This window comes from Physeter macrocephalus, chromosome 11 (assembly GCF_002837175.3).
Source record: "Physeter macrocephalus isolate SW-GA chromosome 11, ASM283717v5, whole genome shotgun sequence".
Classification (NCBI taxonomy): Eukaryota; Metazoa; Chordata; class Mammalia; order Artiodactyla; family Physeteridae; genus Physeter; species Physeter macrocephalus.
Window position 1 is genome coordinate 21511458 of NC_041224.1, and position 13311 is coordinate 21524768.

Below are 13311 nucleotides of genomic sequence, written 5' to 3' on the forward strand. Positions count from 1 at the left end.
GGAGCGGCTGGGCCCGTGAGCCATGGCCGCTGAGCCTGTGCGTCCGGAGCCTGTGCTCCGCAACGGGAGAGGCCACAGCAGTGAGAGGCCCGCGTACCGCAAAAAAAAAAAAAAAAAAAAAAAGAGGAGCCATAGTTCACAGACAAGTTCTTATATGACAAACCATCTTTCTATCTTCTCATGACCTGCATGCTGTAGGCACTGTCTATATTAATGCAGGACAAATGACATGGTCCTCTGGAAGAGCTATTTTCACTATGGCAGGAGCTACTTTGTAAAAAAAGAAATAAAACTTGTTTGCTTGTTATAACTATCATTCTCTCTTTCTGACTTTTGATTTGTATCCCCTGATTTCTAATGGAGCCAATCGAAGTGTTGCCCTGTTTCTGTCCCTTACAGTGTAAGAATGAGAGCACTCTTACCAGTGGAGGAACAAACATTCGAAATTTTGGTGAAATTTTGGTGACAGCTGGAAACTCCACCTACCCACGATCTGGAGACCACGTGGTCCCAGCGGCTTGAGAAGGAAGTCACTAGTATAAAGGTAATCTCAACCTGGGTGCAGATACTCCTGCTGGGAGGAGAGAATGGAAAGATAGTACCAGATAGTACCATCATTGTTAACTCAAGTGAACACCAGGGCCATTTTCAAACATGCCTGCCCCTGGCTTCACATTTGTATTATAATGATGATCACAGTACTGAAGGCCTGTGATGGTAAAAGTCATAAATAATGCATCATTTTGAAAGACTGGTCCCAGTTTAAACTAAGTCAGGAATGACAAACCCTGAATGTAGATAGAGTATGAATTTCATTAAAGTTTCAAATGTTTGATTAACTTAAGTTTTTTAAGGTGACTTTTCCTCCTCATTGATAGGCAAGTCTAGGAATTAAGACAACACACAAAATTTCAACTCTGTCTTATGATGAAGGTATGTATACCTATCCTTCAGGTAAACTGAGACCTATCTTCTGATGTTAAAATTGAGTTTATATAAAAAAGTAACAGTAAAGGAACAGCTAAGCGCTTAAAAGCATGAAATAACCAGAAGTTTATTTTAAATCTTTTCTTTGAAAAACGTCTTTAACATTTTCTATACAATAAGAGTAAAATCAAGTTCAAAGAGCATTTACTAAAAAACCAAGTACAAAATAAAAGCTGTTTGTACTCTATGCACAATTGTAATTCTTCCTTCTTTTTTCAAATGCCTCTGTTGTACTTAGCTGCTGCTTGAGTATGTCAGTGACCAAAGACTTCATTCAGTTCACAAATGTTAGTAAAGTTTTTACCTATTCAAGGAACAATGAGAAAAATATGGAAAGTGACACATATTCTCCTTTTATTGAAAATAAAATTAATATGTTGCTTTAAATGTCCCCAAGTGGTGTCTAGATTAATCAAGTATAAAGTTTCTTGAAGGTGTTATTGAATCACAGTGCTCTATCAAATGTTCACATCAATACATACCAAAAGCATAACTATGATCACACAGTAGTGCATATTACTTGATGTTAAAAGGGGGCCCTCATGCTTGAAAAACATGACACAGGGGTGCTTGTTCTGTACTGCTGTCTTTCTGGTTGGGCATAATCAACAGGCCATATACAAATCTTATTTTATGTACTGAAACACAAAAGATCAACTAAGCTATGTAACGGTCAAGAGTGATTTCCTATAGAGTAGCTTTGATAAAAACAATTTCTTTTGCCTGTCATAATTAACTAAAGCAGATATGGAAAGATGGTTTTATTATGTATTTATCTAATAGGTTAAAGAAAAAACTTTCAAAATATATCAGTTATGGTTCAAGTCACTCTCAAATTAAGGTGAGAATGGCTTTATGCCAAAGGTCAGATTGTGAATTGCTGCCACTGAGAAGAACATGAAACGTTTTAACATCATTTTTATTTACAGAGCAGGAAGCAGAGATTTCCATTTTACTAAAATTGAAATTTCTAAAGTTATGAGGAGAAAATTATACAATTGTATACTTTTACAACTTCAACTGCTCCTCGATATGTATATCTAAGCCATATATTCTTAACTTCCAACTCTTCAAATTACTCTCCATGAAAACAAAATATTTAGTTGATCGATTGAAACAGTTATTTCTCAGTTAACCTTAAAGAGGGAAAACTATAACATGGATAATACTAAATTCTTTATTTAGAATGGACTTCACAAATGTAATTATAGAATATTTACTTTTCCCCAATGTTTTCCAATAGCATTATTTTAAAAAATATGATGTTAGAGTAATAGGCTGACCATGCTTAGGGGTAGGAATGTGTGTGTTGGGGACGGGGTATGTACAATTTAAGATGATTTGTGGATAGCTAAATAATTTTGGGTTAAGCATTACCATAAGAATCAGAGTTATAAGGAATCCAAATGTTTTAAAAGTGTGTCTGCACACCACGAGATGGGCACTTTGGGCATCTTATTTCACAAAATCTCTTCCAGGAGACCAAGCTGCACCTCTCCTCATAACAAAGGTGTGAGAAGAGTATTACCAGTGTTACTAAAGATGCATCTCCAGAGCCCAACACAAAGCAAGTTTATTTACATCAAATGAAGGAAAAGGTCCCATCACACAGCTTTTGTTTAATTTTGACCAAGTGTTTACACATAAGTTTCTCTATTGGCTTGGCTTTGGTGTTTATTCTCTTGGATTTCCTTAAAAGCTGGCTTTACTTTTCTTTTCTTTTTTTAGGGAAGGCATAAAGACATGCCTTTACAGGATGAAGCTTCAAAGCAAATTAGTAAGCTCACTTGCTTGTAGACAAATACAGGTTAAATGGCTAACAAGAAAAATGATGAAAAAGGAACTTCAAAAAAAATAAGTAGAAGAAAAAAATAAGAAAAAAAAGTTTCTCCCTTTACCCAATTAAAAAATTTTTTTTTATAAACTCAGTTTGTAGTTTTAGTACAGATACCAAACAAATAGAATTTTTAGTTTTAGTACAGAATACTAAACAATGAAAACAGACTAACATAAGAAAAGCATTAGAGAAGCACTAAATATTGGCAGTGTTAATAAACTGTGAAATAAGATGTTAACATTTATTTTATCATGTTAAAACTGGATATTGTTAAAATGTATGATAAAATGACTAACTTTTAATTTTGAGATATAAGATAGCCACCCAAATGTCATGAAATAGGGATTGCTACCTTCTAGATACATAATACCTGCACTAAAATTGTTATATAATGAGAACAAGCCCTATGTGAACACAGAGTATGTAAACAACTATATAACTAAACAATTAAAAATGCCCTATGCCAAATCTGGTGACTTAAAATTTGAAATATTGCATTTACAGAAAATAAGTTTGCATTCTTGCAACAAGTAGGTAGTAAAATGTCAGAGGATACGATGTCACAATCTGAGCCCTGAAGGCCTGGACAGCAAGGAGGAGCAGTCTGCCTCTTGGAGAGAACAAAAAGAAAGAAAAAGGAGAGCTATAAAAAACTCTGTCTTATATTATACTAATTATAGAATCATAAAATATCATAGCTTAGAAGAGACTGCAGAATGTGAGATCTACTCCTTGTCTCCCACTTCTTCATCAACAAATGTGTTACCTATATGGCAACTTTGAGGAACCCAGGTCTCCAAAAATGCACAAAACTACTGACCTGGGCCACCTTGCATATTTTACAGATAAAGAAATTACAGGCCTATGAAGTTTAAAAAAAAAAAAAAAAAAATCAACCCAAGATGCTATTTTCAGCAAAAATACACTTCAGGAATGAAGGGAAAAAAAGACATTTTCAGATAAAAGAAAACTAAGAGAATTCATTTACCTGCAAAACCACACTACAAAAATGGTAGAGTTCTTCACCTTGAAAGGAAATCCACAAGATGGAAATTCAAAACATGAAAAATAGTAATGTGGGTAAATATAAAAGAAAATTTTACCCTCTCTTAAAACGTTAAAGAACATGTGATTGTCTATGGTAAAAATTATAACACTGTATTGTGCAGTTTATAACATATGTAGATACAATACAAATAACATGTAAGCTGTATGGTTATAAACAAGGGAGGAGAGTATGCAATTACATATACAGTTTCAAGGTTCTTACACTTTACAAGTGTTACATTATTAACTCTGAGTAGACTGCAAAAAGGTAAGAAAGCATGTTGCAATCCCTAGAAGAACCATAAAAATAATGTGAAGAGGAATTGCTTAAAAAGTCAATAAATAAATTAAAATAGAATTCTTAAAAAAATTAACAGTCAACCCAAAAGAAAGTGGGAAAGGAAGAATAGAGTAATAACAAAACAAACACAGATGGGACAAACAGAAAACAAATGATAAAACAGTATACCTTAACATTTCACCATGCCAAAAATCTAAGCACACTAATAAACTGGATAAACATTCCAATTAAAAGGGAGAGAATTTCACACTACACAAAATAAACAAGATCCCAACATATGCTCTCTATAAGAGATACACATAAAGATATAAAATATCTAAACAAAATTAAGAACCACCTTAACCTAATAAACATTTATAGAACACTGCAGACAAATGCAGAATGCACATTCTTTTCAAGCACAAATGGTATATGCACCAAAACAGACCATTTAGATGAACTATAGAAAGTCTTAATAAATTTGGGGGGAAAAAAAAAGGAAAGCTTACAGAGCATGTTTCTGACCACAATGGAATTAAATTTGGAACCAAAAATAATCTATCAAGAAAAACAAATATGTGGAAACTATAACAACACTCATAAATAAGCCATAGTTCAAAGAAGAAATTAAAAAGAAAAAATTTAAAAAATGTTTCCAACTGAATGAAATACAATATATTAAAATCTATGGAATAAAGGAAGGCAGTACTTAAGAGGAACATTTACAGCTGTTTATATATGAAAGGAAAAAGAAACAAAAACAATGATGTTTATATATGAAAGGAAAAAGAAAGAAAAGCAATGACACCCAGCTAACCCTTAAGAAGGTGGGGGGAGGGGAGTAAAGCAAACTCAAAGTAAGCAGATGGAAGGAAATAAACAACAAGAATTAGTAAATTAGAAGACAGAGAAACAATAGAGAAAATTAAAATCTTTTCTCTGAAAAGATTTAACAAAACAAAGATGGGACTGACACCACCTTTAAAATTTACCGTGAAGTCACTGCAAGAGAAGAGAAAGTCTAGAGATAAGAATCATCTGAGTTTCAACAAAGACTCCAAAGTAATTCACTGGTAAAGAAAAGTCTTCAGTAAATTATACTGGGACAAGCAGATACCCATGTAAAAAAATAATGAAGCCCAACCCCTATTCACATCATAACCTCAAAATAATTTGAGATGGCTCACAGACCTAAGCATGAAAGCTAAAGCTTCTCGATGAAAGGAACAGGACACAGAAAGTAACAGCCATTAAAAAAATAATAATATATAGAGATATTAAGACTTCACCAAAACTAAAAACTTCCACTCAGCAAAAATCGCCATTAATAAAATGAACAGGGAAGCCACAGGCTGGGGGTGGGGATGGGGGTATATTCACAAAACATATCTGACAAAAGACTCAATTCCGGGATAGAAATAATTATAAAGAACAACTTTTTTGACCCCCCCCCCGCAAAAAAAACTGGCAAAGGATTTGAACATTTTGCAAAGGAAGATATACAAATGGCCAATTAGCACATGAAGAAGTGTTTAACACCCAAAAATCATCACAGAAATGCAAATTAAAACCAAAATGAGATAATAACAGTACACATCCAGCAGAATAGCTAAAAGTAAAATACTGGCAACAAAGCCTCACATGTTGCTGGTGAAAGTATAAAAATGGTATAACCACTTTAGAAAACAATCTAACAGTTTCACAGTATTATAACTCATCAAGATGCAAATGAATAGACAACTGTGGTGTAATCATGCATGGAATTACTTATAACAGATCTATGGGGAAAGCTTCCAGTGTGAAGGGCTAATATAAAAATAAATAGAAACAGAAAAAAAAAACTAAGACACTTGAAAGACATAGCATTATGAAGCAATGCCACAAGAATAAAAAAATTTAGCAAATAAAAAGTTTTTATAAATTAGAATTATGATAGCTGAAAATAGTCAATAGGATTGGAAGACAAAGGAAATATCCCAGAACTCAAAAAAAAAGAGCCAGAAAAATGGAAAAGGATAAATTGATAATCAATTTTGTGCCGTATGACCAATAACATTTCCAGAAAAGTAGAGGAAGAAATCCTAAATTTAAAAAAGGAAGGAAGGAAGGGAGGGAGGGAGGGAGGGAGGGATGAAGGAAGGAAAGAATTCCTACAATGGAAAAAGGTGCAACTTTGTGTTGAAAAGGTCCAATGAATGAAGACACAACAAGGCACACCTCTTTCAAATTTAAAAATACCAGGGATAAATGGAAAATTCTAATATCTACTACAAAGAGAGGGAAAAATCTGAAAAGAATGATACTGGTCTTAACAACAACACTGGAAGCTGGAGGACAATGACAGTACCTTCAAAATTCTGAAAGAAACGTTTTCAACTTAACTATATCCAGCCCAATTATAAATCAAAAGTGAGGACAGACCAATATATCTTCAGATATTTGGAATCACAAAAAAAATGACCACTCTGGGCAACTCTGCAGGAAATTTCTGAAGGATGTACTTCATCAAAGAGTAAAGCAAGAAAAACATAAGTTCTAATAAAACAGAAAAGCAAAGGAAATTCCTAGAATGATAGCAAAGACAAGTTTAGAACAGCTGTATGGCAGGCACATAGGAAAAACAGGTCCAATTTGGAGCAGGATGGAATACTGAGGGGGCGGGTAGGAAGGATAAATCATCTGATAGGTGTGATGTGTGTAAACTGTACAGAGAGCTTTTGGATGGCACGAAATGACTTAGCCAAATGTACAAAGAAAACTAAGGCAATGAGATATGATTATTTACTCTAGGGGGGGAAAAGCTGTAGAAAAAAGGGAAACATAATTAACAGCACATTGTGGCTCAGTAGTAACAAAACTTTGTAGTCACAAAAATGAAAAGATAGAGTGTGGATTAAGCCAAAATACTATAACAAATATAATGTTATATGTTGATTATATCTCAAGTCTTAAAAAAAAAAATTACAATGTTTAAAATTTCCACATACGTATATTATCCAGAAATGTGGAAGTATATGCTGGGAAAAAAAGTTAAGAGATTAAAGAGATCTAATGAACACACATCATTTTCAGACTTTAGCATTATATAACTTTTTAAAAAGAATATGTATGTGTTACTTGGATATAAAATTTTTATGTTCGAAAAACAAAACAAACAATTGAACAAAAGCTTTTGTATTGAGGATACAACAGCGAATAAGACAAAGTTCATGCCTCAAGGAGTTTATTTCTATTGAAACAGACAACAAGTAAATAAATAAACTTATCATATGATTACAGGTAGTGATAAACGTTACTCAGAAAAACAAAGGGTTAAGACATAGAGACTGAATGTTGGGGAGGTAAGAGTAGTCAGGGAAGGAAAGCGCTCTCTGAGGAGTGACATTTGATCAGAAGTCTGAACCATTTGAAGGCATGAATAAAGCGGGTTCTGGAAAACAGGGAGCAGACGGTGGTAAGTTTAAGTTTGGTGTGTTTGAAACTAGCAAAAAGAACAATTAAGAGCAGAATACTAACAGGAGACATCAGATGTAAGCCATCAGAAGTGAAGAACAATAACGATGACATACAAATTGGAAATCAGTGCGCAAAATGATACCATGAAATTCACCAATGAGAAAGAAATGATGAGATAATGAAATTAAGTTAAAATGTCATTGTTTTTGGTTCTGAAAATGAACTACAATTAAAATCATATTCCATTCATTCTTAATTCTGGATATAACAAGAAATAATGGACAGAAAAAGACCAAGGTCTATGAAAGTTTAAAAAGAAGTTTAAAAAAAAGGAACGGTCAACTTCTGAGGTGAATCTAAAGATAGATATACACGTATGTATTTTATATAGGCATAACCTCATTTTATTGCACTTCGCAGATATTTCGTTTTTTACAAATTGACGGTTTGTGGCAACCCTGCGCTATCAGATGACAGTTAGCAATTTTTAGCAATAAAGTATTTTAAAATTAAGATATGTACATTGTTTTTTAGACATAATGCTATTGCACATTTAATAGACTGCAGTATAGCCTAAACATAACGTTTATATGCACTGGGAAACCAAAAGAAATTGTGTGACTTGCTTTATTGCAATATTCACTTTATTTTGGTAGTCTGGAACCGAACCCACAGTATCTCTGAGGTATGCCTGTACAACATACATACACAAACACAAAGATATATACAATAATGTCTGCAAAGATAATCAGATTTGAAATTATTTCCTTCAATTGATAAGTGCATTGAAGTAATCAGTCTTCTAGCTTAAAATCAAGCAATACAAAATCACAGAGACTAAGAACGTAGTTTGTAACAGCTTTATTTAGACGATACATGCTTTTAGTATACTTATTCCCAGAAAGGTATCAAATTTATGAAAAGATGCTTGGTGCTCTAAAATACTACAGGGAAAATATGTTGGAAGAAAGATAAGGGAAAGGAGTATTTAAGGTAATATAAGCTGTCGTCAACTCTGCCTGTACATTTGAGTCATCTTGGCATTGATGCCCAGGGCGCTCCACCCCATTCTGATTTAACTGATCTGAGGTGGGGCATTGGGCATACTATGCGACCAAGACTGAGTGATGTATCACTGGATTAGATGTGTCACAGTGGTAAAAAATGGAAAATGCTGAGATTGTCATGTGATACATATAGAAATTAAAAATACAGGACTAAAGTATCAATCTGATCACATTATTCCCCTGCTTTAAAAACAACATACATGACCAAACTCTAATGGCTCGGCTCCCATGGCTTGCAGTTCAACGTCTTAGTCTACACACAAGGCCCTCTGTGATCTGGTTCTCCTAGCTACCTCTCCAACCTCATCTCCTCTAACTCCCCCACAAGGCAAACTAAAATACAGCCAAACTAAACTATTTTAGCTTCCCTCAATGCACCAAACTATTTCATTCCTCTCCCATTTGCGTATTAGTCCTTCTGCTTAAAATAACATAGCATGCCTTGTAAACACCTACGTATCGCTCAAGTCCAAGTATACCTTTTTTTGTAAAGTCTTCCAGGAACCACCTGAGAAAAAATTAATCACTTCCTTCTTGTTGACCATCACCATGCTTTTATACATACCTGTGAAATAATTTACCATGCCGCATCTTTTTTTCCCCAATCTGTCTCATTTACTGATTCTTGAGTACTTTGAGAGAAAGTAACTATGTAACTTTTCTGTATTTTAACCTTTGCCTCACCTAGGCCTAACTGATGACTGGGTTATGGCCTGTGACTAAATGTTAGTTGCATGAAGAAATGGGAATAAAATGACAGAATAACCACTATGTAGTTCTAAATTTTCAACAAGGAAGTTAAAGGGAAAGAAAAATTTTAAACAGTAATGGGGATTTAAGAGGACTAAACAATTATGTGACTACAAAAGTAGCCCATGAATGTCTTTCATCATCTGCCAAATTTTCCCTCTACATCCTTCATTCCCTTCTAGTCTGATTAAGAAAGTCTAAAAAAAAAAAAACAAAAACAAAAAGATAAACAACAGTAATAAAACAGAGAGGAGAGAAAAGGGAATGGGACAAGTTACACAGGGAGAACCAACGACTTTGGTAATGTTTTATTTCTTAAACTATGGGAAAAGATAAGCAGTTGATTATTAATCTTTATACTTTTAAACATGTCTTAAAAAGCTGCTTTACATAGTAAATTCATGTAACAAGGATTAGAAAATATAAACTGAAAAAATGTATTAAATTTATGGATAATATCTATATGGAGTTAAACTCTGGCCACTTTGAAATCACTTGATAAGTGCTATCTGCAGTAATTTCGTTTATACACACACGTATATTTGTATACGTGTATATGAGTATGCATATATCTATCTTTATTAACTTGTAACCTTGAAAAAGGCTATTTTATTATTCTTACCAACCTACGGAACAAGTGACTAAAACCATTTCCTTCTGTTCATTACTTCTTAAATCCAGAGAAAAAATACCGCATTAGCAGTAACAAATTGGTATCATCATAAAACACTGGCTTTTATTACGCCCGGGTATTAAATGCAAAATGAAACTATTTGAGTTTTAAAACTGGTTTCAGTTACTGAGGAAACACTCCGTTAAAAGAATGCTTAAAACTTTACCTATTCCCGGCCCTTTTTGTCTGGGTATTTTCTCTCTTCAGAAGCCATCACATCTCATTCACTCTGACTCAGAACAGGTTTTACAACTTCTTGGCCCTTTGGACTTGCAACTTTTAGACGTCTCAGAACCAGTTATAGACTAATTACGGATACGCAATATCCTACATAGAACCAAAAGCATTTCGTTTTCCAACATCGAAGAAAGGAATAAAGGGTTTAGGACGAAGATTTCCAGAAACCGGTGTATCTCAATAGGACAACTCATTCCCGAGTCCTGGAGAGCAGGCGAAATCAGAGAGAACGTGAAGGCGCACTGGCTTAAAGAGCAGGGCGCAAAACAAAGCAGCATTAGTAATTAAAAAAAAAAAAGTTGATTGCTTTCTGGGTGGACACTTATCCTGGGGCAAGACTTAGGATGCTTAATAGCGAAGGAAAAGGCCCTCCAAGTGCCTCCGGGTATCAATAGGTGCTTTCCGCTTTCCTTCGCTAAAATCCCCAAATTCTTGGTTTGGGTCCAGGGACACCAAATGCCCCCTCTCCTGACATTCCATTTCTCCCAACCATCACGTTGCACCTTCTTCCAGCCTAAAATAGTGAGTTTCTATCCACCTCCTCGACTAAGTCACTTCTCTGAGTCTCAGAACGTTTGTGTCCACCTAGAAACCTGTCTCCCCTCGGCTGTCCCCTTCGGCGGCTAGACCCTCTGCCTCGGATTCGAGCCGTTGCGCAGCTCCATCCTTCTCACCTTGGTTACAGAAGAGGCTCCACAGTTTAGCGAAGATCAGCCCCATCATGAGCACCTGGGCGGGCCACGGGGTTCCCTCAGCAGCAGGTGCCGCTGCGCCGGGCCCCCCACCGCGGCGCTGGCCGTGGGGAACCAAGGAGAAGCCGACTGGGACCACGCGGCGACAGCACTGGTTGGCGGAGAAGCCGCGATCGGCCGCTCAGCTACCCGTCAGAAAACGCCGTGCCGAGTCCCTGCCCGAGAGTCCTTTGTTCGAGTCCACTGAGCCCAACGCCGACCCGTAGTCCCTTCGGTCTGAACCCACCTACCCACCAGAGCCTCAACCAGCCCCAAGCCCCGCCTCCGCTCCGCCTCCCCTCCCTATCCCAGGACCACCCATCTCCGGAAGGACGGGGCCGGAAGTCGGCGCGCTTACGTCAGCCCACTCCTTCGAAGTGGCGTTAACTCAGCTTTACTTCCGGTGGGCGGGCTCCGAGCTGCCAGAGGGGTGGAAGGTGGGGTTGTGCGTGGGAGTAGCGGAGTTTCCCTGGGTGAGCATTTCTTCCCTTGTCCTCCTGTTTAGAAGCGGTGACTGGTTCCCTTTCTTGAGTTTCTGCTGTCTAGCAGGTGCATCCTTGGCCCCTAAACCTGGAGACAGACTGCAGTTACTCTGAGTAGCCGCCGTTTGCTGCACAGAAGTGGGAGGTGTTTTTTCTCAACTATCACCCAGTTCAGGCTGGCGAGCAGGCTTGGGGTTCTGCCGTGATTCTTAGTTCTGGATAGGATTGATTGCGAGACGATCCATGGAATGCCAGTAGCCACAGACTTCAGCTATGTGATTAACTTAAGGTCCCCCAATTTTGCTGTTATTCGGTATTTTCTTGGAGTCCTCAGTCCACAAAATAAGAAAACGTATTTTGTGAAGTGTTGATTGGAAAGAACTTCCTTTAATTAAAATGGAATCCTAGGAATCGCTCTTTCCAGTTCAACAAAATAGAAGAAAAAGCTACAAAGTGCAAAACAGAAACTGAAATTTCAACGAAAAAACTTGAACAACTAGGGAATTTAAAAATGCATACATATAATATTCTTTAGTAAGAACTATTGTAAACTAATTTCAGAAAATTCTTGGAATAACTGGCTGCACCTGGAATTGAATTCAATTTATTACTCAGTTAACTAAGAAGTCTGCATATATATAAGACAATTTGCTACATAATAGTTTCATTTCCATTTTCTTTTCCGTGGTTAGGGTCTAACAAATTTAAAAGCTTCACAGACTAGGATGAAACTTAACAAATTCCCCTGAAACCAGTTGAAGGAGAGAAATTAATTGAAAAGACTATGGACGTAAGTCAAGTGGTAGATTTGAACCCTGGCAGCGTGGCCTTTTAACACACCAATAGTTTCGTTTCCTGTACAAGTAAAAGTATGACTTATGATGTCCTCCCAGTGTTATGGTTTAAAGACCCTTTGAGACTTATACGCAAGGTAGTGTGCTTCAGCGTTCTGATATTAAACATTCTGATACTAAAGGCAAGTATGTACTAAGCCTGTGAAAATTAATTTAACATTCATGACCATGAATTGGCCCATTATATTTATGGGCCAATTATATATATATATATAAATATATAAATTTATATTTAATGATTTTGTGTTTGTGTAAATAGAGGCTTAAAGGGACATTTCTAGTCCTAGTTTCAAGAAAAAAAAGTCAAACAACTAGGGAATTAAAAAATTTTAAAAACTACGTATATCTAATATTCCTCAGAAGGAACTATTACAAACTAAAGATAAAACTTCGAAGAACTGGCTACAGCTGGAATTGAATTCAATTTATTACTCAATTAACTAAGAAACATTGCGTGCACTCATAGAATGTTCACTGTGACATTAGAATTCTCCATGAGTCTTTTCATGTTTCTGCATATCTTCTGATACCTTTTTGTTCTGGACTATCTTTTCAAGGATAATTTGTATAGCAAATAGTTTTGAGAAATTTAGCATCTCTCTGTGGGGCAGAGGACGGATTTATTGGCTGATCATGATAATAAAGACAATGTCTCCCACCGGAAAAAGGATGAGAAGGTTTGCTAGCAGCGTTTTCAGAAAAGATTAGGGATAGGGTGGAGGGAAGCTCATGGCTGGGGCCGTGAGCTGAGTGGGTTTAGTCACTCTACCCCATGGCTCATGGGAAGGTGTGAGACTAGGGCCAAAATCGGCCCCAGCAGGGTGCTCCTTGAGCTTCAGGGAGGTGAGTTCCCAGAGGGGGGAAGAAAAAAGATCGGAGTTTCCTAAACAGGGTTCCTCTCAAGGAACCC

At 36.3% G+C, this 13311-nt stretch overlaps 1 protein-coding gene across 2 annotated transcripts in view; it reads right to left on the bottom strand.

Annotated features, from left to right (window-relative positions):
• The window catches only part of ARL5B (ARF like GTPase 5B), a 40121-nt gene extending 28808 nt beyond the window's left edge, over positions 1–11313 (bottom strand). For both annotated transcript variants that reach the window (XR_003681760.2, XM_007112904.3), the window contains exon 1: positions 11009–11313. Coding sequence is in view for 1 of the 2 variants with exons in the window: in XM_007112904.3 (XP_007112966.1) it covers positions 11009–11057 (49 nt within the window). In the remaining variant the exon portion in view is untranslated. The remainder of the gene's footprint in view (positions 1–11008) is intronic.
• Between the last annotated feature and the right edge of the window lie 1998 nt (positions 11314–13311).